We start from the raw sequence: 20000 nt of genomic DNA, 5'->3' as shown, positions 1-20000 counted from the left end.
TCAACCCTGACCCCTCCCCCCTCTCAAAATACACACACACACACACACACGTACACAGTACACACACACGCACACGCACACACACACACCGGACATCATTGGACCTGCAGACAGGAAAGCTCTCTAGATCTCCCTAAAGAGGGATTGTAGAAGGGGAAAAGCCCAATGAGTAATGTCCGGGAAGATGGGGCCAGATTGTGCAACAGGCCTCTTCAGTGTTCAGACGGACTATCGGTTGTCGGCGATAAGGCAGCAAGGGCCTTTCATCTTTGGGGAAAGAAGCCGCTCTTTTGCTCTTATTTTATCTGGCAGGGTTGATTATGCGAGTCTTAGTCTGCACATGTTGGCACCCATTCTTGAGGTTTCCTTGTTTTAACAAAGCACAAGACCTAAACATGACCCCGTAATGAAGTAGTGTTGTTGCCAATCTGTTTTCACGTGTTTATGTGAACCTGAGGTCCTGTAGACAGAGAAAATGATACAAAATGAAATTAAGTAGTGGTCTGTCTCCCTAAGAAATGTTGGCATTTCTGAGCCCACAGTGGGTCCTTGGGCTGGGAGCCACAATCCTCACATTACCTAATTTGTAAATTCAATCATTTGAACTTGCTTCTCATTTTCTTCAAGTCTTCTGAGATGAGCCATGCATGCTGGGATTTGGGAGATGTGTGCTGTGTGCTATGTTGAGCGGATTGACTCTAGCAACCTCAGCCATTATCATATAACTAGGACAATTCTGTAATGAAACGGGAGACCCTTCCCTGTCTGCGTTGAATAATCTATTTTTGCTCCAGATGGCTTTTTATGTGGGCATATTACTGGTCACACATATTACTTGATGCACTGTAATAGTATTTTACTTCTTAATATTCTCTGCCATAAACGGAGGACTCCTTCTGAAATTCCAGATTGGAGACAACGTATTGAAATCGATTCTTGATTTGAGTTAAAAAGTAACTGCATCTACCAAAAGGAGAATCATGAGTAAATACAGCTTGGGACTATTATCAGAATTCCAATGGACCCCTCAATTGTAAGGCTAAGAAAAATGACTGTGTTTCTACAGTAAACTATTAATTCCACTTTCTAGCTGGGCTTTAGACCCACAGCTTTGGTCCCCTGGAACATAATGTCTGTGGTTTTACAGCCTTGTATTATACAACTGGGATACATACAGAGTTGGCTGTCAAACATTGAAGAATACACATGCAGTGAGAAATACAACGTTACAGCCAACATAAGAACAGATTGTCCACCACCACCACCAGAAGAATTCACACACTCGTAAACCCACCCACATTGAGCACCCCCATTTCTGATTTTACTGATTAGCAAGATGTCTTGGCGCCTCGCTCCCTCTCTCCTGCTGCTGGCGAGGTCTGACGGGGTGAAGGGCCCAGCTTTCAGATCTGCATCCCCCCGGTGGGGAGCTCTTCCTGTGGGTTGTCTGGGATGGGAAGAGGGGTATCCTTGGCCCGGGAGTACTGTGTCGGATTGGACTCATGGAGGTGCCGGGCCGGGTGTGGTGTGGTTGGAGGACCTCCAGCTTTGTTTGTGTGGGTGTGTGTCAGTGTTTGTGTGCGTGCGTGCGTGTGTGCGTGTGTGTGTGTGTGTGTGTGTGTGTGTGTGTGTGTGTGTGTGTGTGTGTGTGTGTGTGTGTGTGTGCGTGCGTGCGTGTGTGCGTGTGTGTGTGTGTGTGTGTGTGTGTATTAGCGTGCAATGTCCTCTCCTGCAAAGTGGGCCTTTTGTATTCTGTTCTTTTGCCAAATTGAAGCTGTCACTTCTTTTTGCACTGCTGCTTGGTTCCCATGGTGATCCGCTAGAGAACAAAACAGCAAGACTGGCCACCACTAGCCGTCATGTTTCTGTTTTCCAGTCATGTGGGCGAAAAAAAGAAGAAAAATAATCTTATAAATAACACCATCTGAGCTGCTTGCCACTTGAAAAGCTTCTCTTGTGGTAGTGTGTGTCTGTGGGAGCCATTGCATGTGACGACTTATTAAGAAGACAGTGTTTATTTTTCACTGCCTCGCCTGTGTTGGGCTACGCCGACACAGAGGCAGCTCTGGGTGGTTGTGCTAATGCCTGGATCCACTTCCTGTAATTACCCATAATCCTTGCAGTCAAACAGCCATGGTTTCCTTCCTTGAGAATACACACTCAATGCACACCTCATTCACCTGGTGTTATTATTATTTTTTTACTGACGTGTGATTAGAAGGGAATAGAAACAACTCAGTTTACTTTTGCTCAAGGACCACCTTGACAGAAAAATTCCACTGAAACCAACTAGGTGAGGGTGAGGGTTTGACACCTGGCGTTGTGGTTAACTTTCAGTTGAGGCCACCATGATTTTGTTCTGTCTAAGGTTTGCTGTGATTCATTTCATTAACTGTAAAAACAAAAGCATATGGAATGGTTGTCAGAAGTGTCACGCTCTATGGTGGTAGCAAGTCCAACCTTGATGTTGTGAGCTTGTTAGAGCAAATGCTGCATCTGGTCACAGATGGTGCTTCTTCAGGTTGTGTTTTGTCTTCCTGTTACGGTGTATGCAGATAAAGGACGTCAGATGCGAGATATTACAAGGGGCCGCTGCATCAGTGAGGCAAGAGCGATTCCCACAGCACCAACCACCCTTATGGAAAAAGAGCAACGTGGTGCTAGGCACAGCATACACACATACTGTACAAGGCACAGCAGTTTTTTATAGTATAACTATAAAGATGACGTTAGTTTAGCCACTGCATGACTCTTAGTTCAGACAGAACACCTACAGTAAATTAGGTGTTGATCAAATCACCAGATCACTAATCAGGACTAATTATTGTTTTCAAACTGACAAAAAATAACACGTGTCCACTGACTTGTACAGTAATTATATGAAAGGTCCTTTAGAATTGCCTTTTCCCTCCATGGATTGTTACATCAGGGTTCATAAGGACTTCTCTTTGTAGACAGAATGAGAGACAATCAAGACGGAATTGAGAGACGCTTTCTTCCAACCTGTAGGGAATCTTCTTGGCACTGCTTCAAACCAAACTAACATGCCCTTTTAGTATCATGAGCATTGTGAATGATGGCTGTCACTTTCTTGTAAGTGAGAAAGGTCAACAATTCACTGAAATTTCATTCAAACTCAAACTTCACTCATCTCTAACTCGTCCCTCACATCAGCCCTATACCAAATATCATCACAGATTCCCAAAAGGAAAAACCTCCTTCAGATGGTAATGTTTTTTGTTTTTCTTTGATAGGTACCATGAGTGATGGCTGCCTGTCAAAACCGGATAGACTATGTTTCGTTTGCACCCCAATGGCATGGTGCCCTCTTCTCCTGGTGACGGCACCCATCTAAGCTCCATCATTCATGGCCTGACAGCCAGTTTCCCCAGCCTCGCCCCCCTCTGGCAGGGCCGAGCTAAGGCAAACACGTGGATGCCCCCCGGAGGGAGCAAGATAAACTCTAATTAACCCCCGGGTTGAAGAAACAACACCGGGATACCAACTCACAGTTGACAAGCCAAGGAGACACCCATGCCAAAAACAAACAACAGCAACAACAACAAAAAAAACAGAAAACACACAAGCACTTGTTCAAGGTTCAGTATCATATTAAAAACAAACAAGGAGAACATCACCAATTAATCATTCCTTTGCTATGTGGTGGTTGCACTGTATGTGGGTGTGTTAGTGAATGTTCTGATGCAACAGGTACAGAATGCGTGGCAGATCAGTGCTCAGTGAGACGGAAGAATGGCTGCAGGACCTAGCTTGCCATCCGGCATGCATGCATGCCTCCTCTGGAGCTGATGCCAAGAGAGCTCTGTCTTCCACCCCTGACGTACTTCTTGTGACAGCAACTCAAATAAAGTACAGGCCCACATGACAAAAGCAGACCTCTTGTAAGAATTTAATAGCCTGAACCCACCAGTGGAGAAGAGCCAGGGGGTAGTGCTCTCCATGGTGCACTTCACCATTTTGAATACGATCCATGTGTGTTTTATGAGACGGTTTACATTTGTGTGTGATAGTTTGGTTATGTTTTACTGCTGTTGCATTGACAGGAGGACACCGCTCTCGGTAACAACTTAGACATGGTTACGAGGAAAAATTACATCCATGTTGATTTTTGCACAGAATATCCAGAGAGGAATCATTGTGCAGAAGTATTTGCTTGGAATATCCACATTCATTCTTTAACCTTGTCAACCGAAAAATGCTGCCTGACTTGCAAGAAACTTTCTCCGCCTCACCTTCACATCATAAACAGCCATCAGTCTTGTCTCATCATGCTGACAGCCTTCTGGAGCCCTCTGCTTTAATGACCATGAAAGTGAATCAAGGTGCTTTTCTTGGCAATTACCAAGAGAGAGAGATAGAAGGGTGGGGATTTCCGCATCGCTTTCCACCTATCATTTTCCCCATAAGGGATAATGTAAGTGGTAGGTCTACTAAGAGACCACATAGGAATCTGTTATATTCCAAAAGAACGATTTAGGAGAGACATCAGTCAGGGTGCGCAGAAATAGCACATCAAACAAGAGAGAAGGAGAAAGAACCGCTTTCAGCACCCGCTATTGATGTGTTGAAAGATATCCAGAGAGATTTAATCTTGTACAATAAAATATAAACTTCTTTCTCTCCAATTTAACCTTGACCACAAGGAAACAGAGCTGTTTTTTCCCTAAAAATCTGTACGGAGGCACTCAGTGGAAGAATGAGACCGCAGCAGAGACATTTCTATAGAGACGCACACAGTGGAAGATGTAGATAGAGTCAGTAACAGTCATGAAAACCAGAATAAATACGCAAGCATATTTAAGTGTTCCGTATAGAAATGTGCCAGCCATATGCATCCATTGTGCTCCAGCCTTGCCTTCAGGAGATGAACAGTAATGAGGCTGGATGTCCTGACAAACAACCTCGAAAAAAATATACAGAAAGAAGATAAAGACCACAGATGTGCTCCATTGTCTGTTTTCCTGTCGAGATGTTTGCCAAGGGGGAAAGCAATTACGGTAACATTAGCAAAGCACTGAATTGTGTCTGTCAGTGATGTCACAGGGTAAATGGAAAACACAGCAATTTTATAACACTCGACATAAAAGAAACAAATAAGAACTGTTCATAGTGACAGAGACTATGAGAGAGAAAATGCATGCACATTTTTATTTTATTTTAAGTACATGAGAAAATTGATTCCAAAAACTAAAAGTACAGATACTGTATATATTAAATAATAAGGCATGCAAGTGTAAGAGAAGGTTTGAAAGATAGCGGAAAGACGTAGGGGCATGAAACTGTCATGCTAAAAATGCTAACGAAAAACACATGTGCTCGAGACTAATTAGCTACTAATATTTCAAGCACTGCTATTACAGCAGTTGCAGCTGATTGTACTGTGAGTAACAATATACGCATTAATCAAAATCCATCTAAGCTAATAAATAGATTAATTAAATACATTAGGAGGAGGAAATACAATTAAGGCTTGTTGCGGTCATCTGGTGGCCCCTTTTGGCAAAGCTCATTAAAGCTAGCCACCCATGACAGCCATGGGGGTCTCCACATTACACCCCAACCAGCACACCCGGGACCATGCCTTCCTCCCCTGAGCCATGGTACCCAGGCAGGCAGGCAGTCCAGGAGGCAGGGATTATGTGGGCTTTGCATGTGGTTGCTCATCACTGCCCCTACGTGAATCGGGCCCTGTGTGTTTTTGCGCAAGCCGGGGCCCGGTGTATGTTAGGCGCTATTGTTCCCCAGCCGATTAGAGGTTTCAGGGGCTATAATGAGGAACACTCGTTCCTTGCTCCAAGCACAAAGTGTTCTTCTCTGATCACCGTGTCGGAGCTCAATACCTTTTGCCTCTCTCTTCTTTCTCTGTGATCTCCTTGCGTCTGGAAGGGAAGCGCTTAGATAACCTTTAAGCTACTGCTAGGGAGTGAGCGAGTGGGGCTGTGTGATGATACTGGCGGCGGTGGAGTTGAGAAGTGTGTGTGTGTATATGGGGAGAGGGGGTCAGAATGCGAATAAAAGGTGATTGTGAAGCTGGCATGGTTACCAGGGAAACTCCTCAGCTGTTCTATTGCCAAGGAAGTGAGATGATTACTTGGTAAACGGACTGCTGTGCTGCAACCCCTCTGAAGGGAATAGGAAGCAGCTGCCATGGGGAGAAGAAGAGATGGTGGGAGACAGAAGAAAAAAACCTTGGCTGGAAGAAAAGAGAAAGAGAGAGAGAATGAAAGAAAGGAGGGAGAGCAAGAGGAGCTCAGTAGGGGATTAAGCATTTCCCTGTGTTGCCATTGCTCCGTTGAAAAGGTCAGAATGCTTGTGAGACAGTGGAGAATGGTATGATTAGTTTATCACTGCCATTACTTTCAATTACTATTTAATGAGGTACCAGAAACATAATACAAATCTTGGAAAATGGATTTGCAATGCAGTCAAAATCAGAGGCCTCACACTCAGCTATGGGTTTGGTAGAGTTAAGTTCTAATACAAAAAAGTACTGAGAAAACACAGAGGGAAAGATAAGGAAGGGCTTGACCTGAAGTCTGAAGATGCCTCGAGGCAAGAGGCGTTTTTGAAATATCAGTGTTTATACGAAACCTATCATTAACTTCAATGGTAAATAGGAGAAAGGGCATATACACAAGACTGGCATTCCCCCTGAACAACTCTTTCACATAACTCACCTTAAGCTAAATCATTTCAAGGCCATAACCTCTGTAGATGGGGGCTGTTTCTTTTCTGTTAGGGAATCGGGTTTGAAATTACAGCTCTGTACACTAGTAATTACTACCTGAGCTTACATGCAACGTGACACTGCAGTTAACCAGTAACACTACAGCCATTTCAAGCGAGCAGAAGAAATTAAAGTCAGAGAGCTACTGGCCCGTCCCTCTCTATTCTCAGGCCAAAACCCAAGAAATAAAACCACAGGAAGGATTCTCTACCCACACGTGCCGCTACTGCTGCAACACACATTATACAGCTACCGTTTATGTTTTCTCAGTCTCTCTCTCTCTCTCTCTCTCATTTCGTTGACGTTCCCTCTCTCCCTCCCTCCCCCTCTCTCTCTCTCTCTCTCTCTCTCTCTCTGTCTGTCTGTGTCTCCCCCTCTCTCTCTCTCTCTCTCTCTCTCTCTCTCTCTCTCTCTCTCTCTCTCTCTCTCTCTCTCTCTCTCTCTCTCTCTCTTTTCTTTGGCGTTCCCTATCCGGTTTTCCTTGCCCTATCTCACAACCCTATCCCGAGGCGCTGATAAACAGCAAATGTAATAATGTGTTATCAGCGGGAGTGGGTGCTTACTGACGCATCCCACAAGGGGCCTTGGCACCAGAACAGCCGCATGACGAACGCAAGAGATTTTTACACGTTCTGAGGGTTCACGTCTGCTTGCTACATTCTGATTTTGAGATAAGGCGGGTGGCGCGTGTTAAAATAAGTGCAATGCCGCCTCACTCACATCCAAACTGCTTTTAGTTTCACCTCTCAGCCAAGTTCTCCATCTTTACTTTTTAGATTTACGTTCCTCTGTAAAAAGAAAAAGCATAGTGTGTTTTAGATATTCCTGAGTGGCCCAGGGAGAGAAGCTAAACTGTTCCTAAGTAGTGGCGACAAGGTCTTAAAGCCCAGGAGGACGCTTGGCGGATTGGTGTTTAATTTTGTTTCCTGAGAGGTAAATGTTGAGGCCAAATGGGCCGAAGATGGAGAGTTTATTTACGCAAGGTAATAAGTGAGAGTCTCTCTCTGTCATAACAGCCTGACATCATTCTACCACTCGTCTCAGCTTTCCCGGTGCCAGGTGGAAGTGTTTGGAAGAAAATGTTTGGAAAAGTTTTAAAGCGAATTTAACTTTTGGATAAATACACATTTCGCAGGGATCATGTCATCAACCTGTTTCGGTAGATGCCTTTCGAAATCCACCCCACTCAACCACACAGTCACTTTCACAGACAGGGGGTGGAGGAAGAGAGAGAGAGAGAGGGTGAGAGAAAGAGAAAGAGAAGGAGAAAGAGAGAGAGCTAATCTCTAGATTTAGACACTTCTCTCCTCTCTCACTCTCCTGGCCAGTTGGCCTAATTACAAAGGCAAAAAGCTGCTAAGTGAATCCAGGCCGTGTCTAGGCCTATATGCTTTTCTGGGGAGTTCCTCACAGCTAGACTTCAAGCTAACATTTTTTTTGTCCTCTGCGTGCCTGCCTCTGTATGTGATTTTGGGAGAAACTGAAGTGGACAATTTTCGTGCCTGAATGATGAACTGTTGATTTTTTTTCACCCACTCTGAGCATTTTTCCCTTGTTTGTGAGGGAAATGGTGACCATCCAGGGAGGGGTGTGATGATTTCAGCTTTCAGCATCATGTTTCACCAGATCCAGTGCAGCAACACTTTCCCACTGAAATGATCAGTTAACCCCTTAAAACACGACTATAAATTTGCTGTTACCAGTATGGCAATGACCAAGTCATAGTGCATTACTAAAGGCCCAGTGTTATGTCGTAGTAGTGTAGTACTATGGTAGTTAACTTTCAATGACTATTTCGGCGTGCCACTGGAGGTACGGCGCGAATTAAGGGGCTACATGGGCGGGGTGCCATTCTCCCCTGTAACACCGGTATTCTAAATTATTTGAATGGCAAATTTGTGAATCAGTCAATCTGAATTAAGGACTCTACCATGCACTTTTCAAAATGGGTCACAGACACATGTCTATAGGCCACAGCATTATTGGCAGGATTCGTTGCAGAAGAACTACTGCAGATGAACTACTGTCATGTTGAGTCAAGTCATTATACCCAACAAAGCAATAAGTTACCATGCATCCATGTTCACTTGAAAAGTGTGTGAAGGACGTGTAAAAACTCAAAATTAAATTAAATTTAAGTATGTCAGGCCACTAATACGCAGACACAAGGCTGGCCTGGGACCTAAAAAAGACCAGGCATTTTTGGCATAAACTAGAACTAGAACACAGCCCCATCTGAAACAATTATCCACCCCATCCAACCCAATACCCCACCCCCCCCTTCTATTTTGATTCTCAGGAAAAAACAAACTACCAAAACGCAACAGCATCGAACCCAGAGGACTGTCGGACCCACGGAAAATGCCCCACCTGCCAGATGACCTGTTCAGCCCTGCACACACACACACACACACACACACACACACACACACACACACACACACACACACACACACACACACACACACACACACACACACACACACACACACACACACACACACACACACACACACACACACTATACCAGCGATTACTTTCGATACTGAAGCATGACGCACGATTTGATCCAATTTGGTTCGATAGTAAGTGGTTCATATTTTTAACCTGACAGGGTAGGTTATGTAAAAAATAGAATAAATTAACAAAAGCTGTAATATTTGCGAGACATTATTATTACAGTGTCCTTACTGCACGAGCAAAATACAATGCCTCACAAAATGAATGCAACAATAAAAAAAGTCACACAAAAAAGATGAACCTATTCTCTCTCGGACGCATCACTTAATCAAATTGTCGGCTGTAGGATTGATGCATCGAGTTAAGAAATGCTTTTTTACAGTGAGAAGTAAAGCAGGTGTCTATTTTTGTAGTCAGACGTATAACTCTTCCCAGCGTCTACACTGTCTGGCTGTTAATAACTGCACAAAGAACCCATTGCCCTCATATCAGAAATAATGAAGCTTCCTCAAGGCTTAAGACCAACATATGGCGGCGTTGAAAAGAAGATTCTTTGGGCATATACAATGTCAGATTTCATAGTGAAGGGGGTCATATGTCAGACAGACAGAAATGCAAGGGGTAAACCCTTACAATCACACAGACTGACCCTCACAATCCTAAGGTTTACATTTGATTGAGCAGAGATTAGGCCTGAACTGCTGTTATTATGTTCCCATAAAGCAATTTCGAGGGCTTGTCTCAGATCTCCTCTTTCGGATTTTATTGCCCCATTGGGAGTCACATATGTGCCAGTGTCTTTCTGATGCTGTGTCAGAGTTTCCAAACGGCTTCCTATAACAGTGCCAGGCGTTGGAATCCATTACAGACATTGGTTAGAGGGAGAGGGAGGATATATTTATAACACTTGTGCGCACACACTCGGTTAAGTTATGTTTTCGGGGGAAGGAACAAAAGTGTCTTATTCATTGCTTGAAATTAAGGAAACTTTCGGTATCCCAAAATCCGCAACGCCTTTTAACTTTCGGTATCCCACATGATGCCCAACGTTTTCATTTCCATAGAGCGCATATATCTCCCCTGGAAACACGCATAACAGAGAGAAGTGAGTTTCGGGCGAGGGCTTATGCAGGTATGCACTGACTGAGTAGCTCATTAATTCATTCCTGATCTGAGCCAGGGCTGGGTTGGGCTGGGCTAGGCTCAGTTGGGATGGCTGGCAGTGCCTGTCACTGGGCAAATACCAGCAGTCTCCTACCGAAGCTAATTTGCAACAAGCGTTGCAGGTTGCCACATGTTGCTCCGAGTTCTGACTCACCACCAGGGCCCAAGTTTGACCCAACGTAAAAAAAAAAAACCACCCCTCAAAACTCCTGATTTGCCTGCCTGCCTGCCTGCCTGCCTGCCTGCCTGCTTGTTGAGTTGCTTGCTCAGAGGAGGGAGAAGCCCTTGTGTTAAATTACATCCTCTGTTTTTACACCAAACATAATTGAGGACTTATTAAAGTCTCGGGAGTTGAGTGTGCCAAAAGAGAACCGCAAGGCCTGCCATCTCCCCGTGCCCCTGGGCTCTAGCAAATACCAGCACACACCCCTAGAACTGGGCAAGAGACAGATGCAGAGAGAGAGAGAGAGAGAGAGAGAGAGAGAGAGAGAGAGAGAGAGAGAGAGAGAGAGAGAGAAGCAGGGAGAGTCTGAGAGAGGGTTAAGCATGGATGCAACAGCCTTGGATGCCTTTCATACTTTAATGATGGGATTCCAGACTATAGCGTGCTGCACTCAACCGCCTGACGGAACCCGGCCTCATCAGTCTTGACATGCAAACGCACAGCACAGCACAGCACAGCACAGCACAGCACAGCACAGCACAGCACAGCACAGCACAGCACAGCACAGCACAGCACAGCACAGCACAGCACAGCACAGCACAGCACAGCACAGCACAGCACAGCACAGCACAGCACAGCACAGCACAGCACAGCACAGCACAGCACAGCACAGCACAGCACGCTGGAACGAGGAAGCAGACAGGTAGGAAAGGAAAGGGGAGCAAGAGAAGAGGGGAGGGGAGGACAAGAGAGTGACATAGAAAATCTGGGGCTGTGAAATTGAAAGATAATAGAGGTCAGAAGTCATTGAACAAAAGAAATGTAGAAAAGGGTGATGGATAGCGATAGGTGGAGCTAGATTGGGTTTTAGAAAGAGCAATGAGATGGGTGTAAGGAGAGAAGGAGAAATAGAGACTGAAGTGAAAAAAGAAACATATTGCAAAGTTTTCTGGGTGCCTGGAGCCTTTTTCCAAAATGAGCCGCTCGCGTTCAGAGGATGTCAGTCACGCGCTCAGACGTTTGCACAAACACACACACACACACTCGCAAACACACTCGAACACACACACACACACACACACACACACACACACACACACACACACACACACACACACACACACACACACACACACACACACACACACACACACACACACACACACAGACACACACACACACACACTCTCTCTCATTCTCTCTCTCTCTCTCTCTCTCTAACACTCTCTCTCACACACACACACACACACACACACACACACACACACACACACACACACACACACACACACACACACACACACACACACACACACACCCTTCCCCTCCCTGCCCGAGGCCTTGGCTGCTTCATCACCACGCTCCCTTCGTGTCAGGCTCATTACTCGGCCTGATGTGGTTAGCTCTGGAGGCACACGGCGGCTCGCTGGGCTTGAACTCTTTAAATATTTCAGAGGGAATGGCAAGCAGTGACAACTAGCAGCGTTGCTCGGTAATGTAAGCCCACTAAATTAGCCAGAGGGAGGAAGAAAGGGAGAGCACAGGAGAGAGAGAGAGAGAGAGAGAGAGAGAGAGAGAGAGAGAGAGAGAGAGAGAGAGAGAGAGAGAGAGAGAGAGAGAGAAAGAAAGAAAGAAAGAAAGAAAGAAAGAAAGAAAGAAAGAAAGAAAGAAATATGGAGAGATATAAAAGAGAGAGAGAGAGACCAGACTGAAAGAGTTAGATAAACACAGAGTGAGAGAGACAGAGGAAGAAAGCAGAGGAAGAGAGCCCCTGCCTGTGTTCTTTGGTGTGTACCAAGGCCAAAAAAACAGATCAGGGGGAGCGTCCCAGTGCACTGCAAACACTAGGCTTAAATCACAGGCCACTGCATTATATGGTCAGAGTGTGTTTTATGGATGACCTCTGTCTCTCAACATGTACCCACAACCCCTGCTCACGCACGCACGCACGCACGCACACACACACACACACACACACACACACACACACACACACACACACACACACACACACACACACACACACGTACATATTTTGGACTGGGTGAAATAGAAAAAAAATGGATAAAAGATAAATCTCTCTGTCTCACTCATTCTCTCTCATATACATGTCGCTCTCTCGTTTTCTGTTCTCAAAGCCTCTCCCTAGTTCCTTCCGCGTTTCGCATTCCTGGCACATTTTCCACCACAACTGGTGAGCTCTGGTGTGGATTTTTAAAGATGACATTGTTGGCACAGTGACCTGATCAAAAAGAGTTTACAGAGCGGAGGCCCTCACAAAGGAAAGCCCTCATATTCCCCCCACGCTATCCTCTGTAAACATCCAGTCAGACGCCACCATGGCAGCTCCGGCTGTTTGGCATGCTTTCAATGAACCACTATCTTATAAAAGAAAACCACATTGTAGAAGCTCAGCCACCATAGCAGGCGAAAAGGAAAACAAAAAACAAGAGACTTAATCTTGATGAGTCTCTGACAAACTTGCCCAAAGAGCCCCAAAGTGACAAAGTGCTATTTGATCAGCTCCAGTAATAAACATCTTCACACAGCAAGGTGCCTTTGTTTCATCTTTTCCTTTCCCTCTTCTTGATGACAAAAACAGAAACAGAAACAGCAGACTTGACTGATTTAACGTTCAGATGTAAATACCACAAATGAGAAGCAAAAGATAAAAGAGTCCCTTTTCAAAGTCACACGGTTTCAGAGCTTTCACATTGCGCTCTCAGCACAGAGACACAGAGAGAGAGATAGAGCGAGAGAGAGGAGAGGGAGAGAGAGAGAGAGAGAGGGAGAGAGAGAGAGAAAGGGAGGAAGAGAGAGAGAGAGAGAGAGAGAGAGAGAGGGAGGAAGAGAGAGAGAAAGCGCCCAAAGACTATTACAACCACATGGCCCCCCGTCACTGGATAACAATCTTAATAGAGTGCGAATTGACTTCTATCAGATGAAAGACACCACTGTTCTGACTGTGTCTGCGAGGCAACCAAAGATAGCCACAGCCTACCTGCCTGAACAAGCTGCCGGCGTATCTAAAAAAGTATGTTTACGCACACACAAAAAAAGCCCACGCACATACACACAATGATAGAGAGGAGGACTTAAGGAGCCACACAATCCGCAATACACCTGTCTGAGGAAGCTTTGCAGGATATTACTTGTGACAGATGGGCAACAAAGTATGCAGAAATAAATATATAGTGATGCGCGGCGCGCATGGGCTGTTAATCTGTTCAGCATGCAATGGCCTGCACCGCCGTACGCAGAGCTCGGTGGAAGCTTTGCATTAAAAGCCATTCACCCAAGTAATTATTCTTGGCACGAGGCTTAGAGCCACCTCTGTGGAAAGATGCTGAATACGTATCACATTTCTGACATATTACGGCATCCGTCCACTTACAAAGCCCGTATTTTTTTCAGACTTTTTTTTCCATCTGCTCCAAACATTAACAAAGAGCACACAAACTGCAAGTCACTTTAGGAACTGTGTGGAACTTTTGGTCTGATTTATCCACCTGATAAATTGCAGAAAATGTCAGTGTGATGAATTAAATAAAATGTCAGCGTGATAAATTCAATAAAATGTCAGCATGACAGCAACTTTATAACTCAGTAAAGCTCTCAAACTACCCTCATAATGAAGCACAATAAAGCGTAATAAATCACAAAGTGCTCTGACTGGCAACGCAATAACCTCTCTATTCACAATGAAACAAAGATATTGAAAGACTGACAGACACACATCCTTTCACGTAGACACACACACACACACAACACACACACACGCGCGCGTGTGCGCGCGCACACACACACAAACACACACACACACACACACACACACACACACACACACACACACACACACACACACACACACACGTAAAAGCACAAACACACACACACCTGTTGCCTTACCTTTGTGGGAAAGTCGTAACCTGGGGTGAACGCTCTTTGTCGCCTGGGTCAGGTTCCATCCCGAGGCAGCGAGTAGGAGAAAAACCATCGCCAGCATCCTCACAACTGATGATGTCCAAGTTCTTCCTCTTACACACAGGTACACGTGTACACACCCACGCACACTGTCACACACACACACGCTCCTCTCCCTCTAGAGCACTCAGGCGCACCCTCGGTTTGCCTTGCTCTCCAACTGTCAGTGGTCCAAGTTGATCCTCCCGGTCTGTGTTTCTCTCATCACCGGCAGCATCTTCATCATCTTCAGTCCTCCTTGGTGGAAGAGAGAGAGGAGTGATCCTTTTCGCAGCGCGCTCGTCGTCCGCCCAACACAGCACTGCCCTCTTGCCTCTTAGGGATACTTGGAATCACCCTCAATGGACCGACTGTGTGCTTGTGTGGGTGTGTGTACGCATGTGTGTGTGTGTGTGTGTGTGTGTGCGCGTGTGGTTAGTTGTCACTACCCCTATGGCGAGTGAAGCTCCTAGTGTTTTCAGCGAATGTCCAGAGTTCTGTTCACACAGCACAGCAGTGAGTGAACCAATCCTGCACAGCACCGTCAGTCTCTCTCAGAACAACAAATACATTCCAGAAAGTCAAAGTGTGTGAGTGAGAGTGAGAGTGTGTGTGCGCGTGTGTGTGTTGCTGTGCGCAAGTACGGGTCCACGCGAGTCTGAATCCACCACTATCATGTGCCGCTGTCAGAGAGTTGCAGGCTCAGTTCACTCCGGCTAATGACAAGGGAGCTTTCTCTCTCCCCCTCTCTCTCTCTTTCTCTCTATCTCCCTCTCTCTCTTTCCCTCCCTCAGTCCTTTCTTTTTCCTGTGCTCTCTTTCTGCAGGCAAATGTTCTCTTAGCTCTCTCCTCCTCGTTCTCACACACTCTCTCTCCCTCTTTCTCAGTCTTGAGACTTTCTCCTTCTTTCTTTCTCTCTCTCCGTCAGTCGATCTCTGTCTCTTCTTCTTCTCTCTCTCTCTCTCTCTCTGAGCTTCAGTAGGAGGCTCTGTTGTCTCTTTCTCTATCTATATGTCTATCTCTGTCTCTCTCTATCTCTGAGCTTCACCTCCCTCCCTCTCTCTCTCTCTCTCTCTCTCTCTGTCTCTCTCTCTCTCTCTCTCTCTCTCTCTCTCTCTCTCTCTCTCTCTCTCTCTCTCTCTCCTCAGTGGGAGGCTCTCTGTCTCTCCTGAGCGGTATGAAATACTGCCTCTCCACGTGCCACTCACAGATCCTCCCTCTCCCCTGCTGATTCCCGCACCTCCCTGCTGCTCACGCCGACTTCAGCCAGACTCATTTTCCTTCCTTCTTCCTCCTCCTACTCCTCCTCCCACTCTCATTCTCCCTTTCTCTCACTTTCACCGCCTCACTCTCTCTCTCACTCACATAGGCTACAGCCGTATGTGTGTGAGTGTGTATGCGTGATTCTGTGTGAGACACTCACTTTCTCTCTCTCTCTCTCTCTCTCTCTCTCTCTCTCTCTCTCTCTCTCTCTCTCTCTCTTTCTCTCTCCCTCTATCTCTCTGTCTCTGTCTATCTGTCTCTCTATCTATCTCTCTCTTTTTTTTCTTCTATTACCTTCCCCCCTCAAGCCAGCAAGTCGTTATTGTCATCCTCTATCGCTATCTCTCCTACTGCACTCACTTCATTTTCCCCTCCTATCCCTCCTTGTCTCCGTCTCTGGCAGTGCTTCCGGATCCATCCATTCCCTCTGAGCTAGACCAGGAGCAGAGGAGGGTGGACCTGGAATGTGGGGCAGGCTAATGTCAACAGGCACCAGGCAGACTGTTTAAATAAGTGTGCCAATGTAGAAAGAAATCTGAATAGAACATGTGAGTGAGCGTGCAAAAGTGCACACACAGTAAAAAAAATGGGTAACTTTATTTTAATGGTTCACTATTACAGTGGATCTACCACATTTGGTACAGTGTACTAACCAGTGTAACAATATTCAGTACCATGTAAGACCATTTACCAATCCTAACCCTAACCCATGTGAAAAATTGCTACATGGTTTTACACTGGTATTACATGGTACTAAATATTGTTACACTGGTTATTACACTGAACCTAATGTGGTAGATCCACTGTAATAGTGAACCATTAAAGTGTACCCCAAAAAATGCAGAGTCAATTAAACACTTAGAGAGTACTCTGGAACCAAATCCATGTTATTTCGAAAGTGTTGATTTGACACTGCATTTGTTTTACTTTGCAGTTCGCACCTGATTAGAATTGAACTCACGGTTTTAGAAATGCCAGAAAAATCTGGGAAGATTCCACAAGGCATAAATAGTCATTAGGAATTTGAATTTACCGTAACTCGTAAAGGCTACGGATATGCCAGGGATGCCACGTATATCCAGGAGGAATCTGCTGGAAGTGCATACATTAACATCAAAAAATGAAAACAATCTGTTTTGAAATGTAGATGCCTTGTTGTAGCTGTCTGACTGTAACAAAGCTAACAGGAAATTGATATAGCAAGAGTAAGAAGACAAAAGAAAAAGACTGTGTTTGAGTGGGTGAGAAAAAACATAGGCTAGAAAAAAGAGACTGGAGAGAGAGCGAGAGAGAGAGAGAGAGAGAGATAGAGAGTGAGAGAGAGAGAGAAAGAGAGAGAGAGAGAGAGAGAGAGAGAGAGAGAGAGAGAGAGAGTTAGGGAGAAAGAGATAGGTGAAAGGGAAAGAGAGATGAGAGAGAGAGAGGGCACACAATGAAAGTCCTCAGGGCATCCTTTCACTGTCAAAAAAAAGGAAAACCTCTGACACTGTGTTTATTTTTGAAACCCCCATCTGGTCTGAGGTCAGTCTGAGAGCCGTGGCAGCATCCCTGGTAACCACTGTGGTCTAGGAGACTCGCGCCAGCCAGCCCGCCTCATCACCGTACGGGCCCCGCTATACGCCATGCTATGTTAACCGGCGGCTATTGTTCCAAGCAATGTAACACTCTCAATCCTCTCCTCTCTCCTCCTCTCGCTCATTCCCTTCAGCCCTCCTTTCCTCCACCCTCTTCCCCGCTCCAGTCTGCCGGTGATTCATGTGTTCCTTTCATCTCTTCGCTGAGCTCGGATGCACCCTGTGAAATCAGAGTAAGGCGCGTTTCCCCAGGCACATTCACCCACCAGCGTGCGTTTGCCCTCCGGCCACAACGGTGACTGTAATCAGCATGCTGTTGGCTCTACCTAAAATAGAGCAACAAAGGAAGAAGAAGAAGAAGAAGAAGAAGAAGAAGAAGAAGAAGAAGAAGAAGAAGAAGAAGAAGAAGAAGAAGAAGAAGAAGAAGAAGAAGAAGAAGGGAGGAGGTGGAGGAGTTTGGATGTTATCTAGATTTGGCTGTGATTTGTTGGCGCGTGGCTGTTCTTGATAAAATTACCTTTACGTAACTGACCATTTGTTGTGCAGCTGGAGGAGTGTGTTACAAGGACAGAGCATCATTAACCTTTTTTTTCCTTGAAAGAGTGATTAGCGATTTTTATCACAGCCATCTCTAGCTAAATTAGGCTAGTATACCCGTTTCAGACATCTCAGAGTGTAGCCTATCTGTGATTTTAGCAGCTGTGTGAAAATGTCTTCAAGTGTGAACGTTGGGAAATAGGATTACGACAATGTGGCATGTGGCTCAGTGTGTCCCTGAAGATCCTCATTCATGTAAATTGTGTCTATTTTGAAACAATGTGAGGAAACGCACAGATAAGATCCTGACTTAATTTCCGATTGCAAGTTGCCCATGCTAATTGCCCAATTAACAGGAACTTGTTAAGTACAATTACAGCTTTCCCCTTGTTGTCTTTCTCAATACATTTACTTCGTCTATAATTAATATGCCAGGACATATTTGTCAGTCCTAGAAAGCAGCTGCAGTCCTGAGCCATCACATAAAACCAGTGGGAACGAAATGTAACTTACAACAGTTCTGAGATGACAGGCAATCGGCTTGGACATTGTTTTGGAACACTGGGGCGAATTTCAATGTTATCCCGTATTCCCTCACCTCGGTTTCACACGCTGCAGTTGTCAAACCTTGAGAGTGTTGCTTCTTGGTCTACTTTGCCATGGCACTGTGCCTCTGCTACCCATGCTAGCTGATTAGCAGCACATGTTGGGCCAGCGCTGACTTCATGCTCCTTTGATATCTGCCCATTGTTCCTCCCCACATGTTCTGGCACTGCTCGCTCGCTCACTGGGGTGAGTCTATGGTGAGAATGATTTGCTAACGTTAGAGGAGAACAGAAATATGCTCAGGATATATGGTGGTGTTCTGCCCCGCGACGCATGGTTTTATTTGGTGCTATTGCGGCCCGGGCTATAGGGGAGCTAACCGTCAGCCTCCATAAGGTGGGAGAGAGGATGTTTATGTTGGACGGGGAAACAAAGGCCCTGGCGTCAGACTGCACATGTCCCGTTCACTTCTCCGAGAGCATTACTCACATTCGAACTCCACCTGCGGCTGAGCAAACGTCTCATTCCCAACGTCCAAATGCATTTCCGGCTCCTTTCGTATAACTGGATTAGCATTCTACTATGTGCAGCCATGTGTGATGTCTTATGCGCGTGCATCTGGGATACTGCAGGGAAGGATGGTCTATTTTATATGCAGGAACTTTATTCACTTGCAGTTTTTGTCCCTGCTCTTTTCGAAACTGTTTTTGATCTTATCTGCGGTACGTGTCAGGAGGCATAACCGCCCATATGCATCACGCATGGGGCGCCACCAGCCTCTCACGATGCCATCTGAGCGTGCAGCATTTGTGTGGAGTGAAACCGATAGCTTTCCAACGGTATGCTAATATTGTGTGCGACGTGAAAGAAAAAAGGAGGGTGGAGGGCGTTTCTCTTTTCTTTTTTTTTAAACGTCTGAGTTTACGGCTACATTGTCACGGGAGACATGGTACTACGGCAACACTATCTCCATCTGTGGAGCATCTTTCCCTCCTTCCCTCCATCTCCCTCACCCTCTCCCTTCATCTCTGTTTGTCTCTTCATGCTAATAACAGTGATCTCTCACATCAGTGCCAAAGTCTGACAGAGGTGCCCTGTAATTGCAAACCACTCTATACAGGCACCAGGGCCATCAGACACAGAGACAGACAGCACAGACAGGCAAAGAAAAAGACATGGGTGAGATGGAGATATGGGGGGAGGGAGGAAGAAGGTAGAAAATTGAGAGAGATAGAGAGAGAGAGAGAGAGAGAGAGAGAGAGAGAGAGAGAGAGAGAGAGAGAGAGAGAGAGAGAGAGAGCACGGTAGACGTGGAGACAGAGACCATTGGAGGGGTTAGATACCGAGACAGAGAGACAGAACAAGTGAGTAAGAGAAGTATATCTCCATTGTTCAGCCGCAACCATAATTCTTCTTCAAGAACCATTTCTGTAAACACAGGGTATGTGTTTCACATTCCATTGTAACAGCTCTTTGGGTTAGCCATAAAAATGCAAAACATTTTGTAGTGTCGCCAATAAATCAGACAAATGTGAATTTTTAAAACCTATAGGAAAGAGCGAGAAGAACCATGTCAAACAGA

The 20000-nt window shown here is 45.5% G+C and overlaps 1 protein-coding gene across 2 annotated transcripts in view; it reads right to left on the bottom strand.

Moving 5' to 3' along the window:
• Positions 1-15566, bottom strand: part of sema3e (sema domain, immunoglobulin domain (Ig), short basic domain, secreted, (semaphorin) 3E) — a 79387-nt gene extending 63821 nt beyond the window's left edge. The window contains exon 1 of one of the 2 annotated variants that reach the window (XM_063197291.1): positions 14445-15566. In XM_063197291.1, the coding sequence (XP_063053361.1) occupies positions 14445-14541 (97 nt within the window). In that variant the 5' untranslated portion in view covers positions 14542-15566. The remainder of the gene's footprint in view (positions 1-14444) is intronic. The other variant, XM_063197290.1, reaches the window with a different exon arrangement.
• Between the last annotated feature and the right edge of the window lie 4434 nt (positions 15567-20000).

This window comes from Engraulis encrasicolus, chromosome 4, assembly GCF_034702125.1.
Source record: "Engraulis encrasicolus isolate BLACKSEA-1 chromosome 4, IST_EnEncr_1.0, whole genome shotgun sequence".
Lineage (NCBI taxonomy): Eukaryota > Metazoa > Chordata > Actinopteri > Clupeiformes > Engraulidae > Engraulis > Engraulis encrasicolus.
This window is presented reverse-complemented; position numbering and strand designations above follow the sequence as displayed.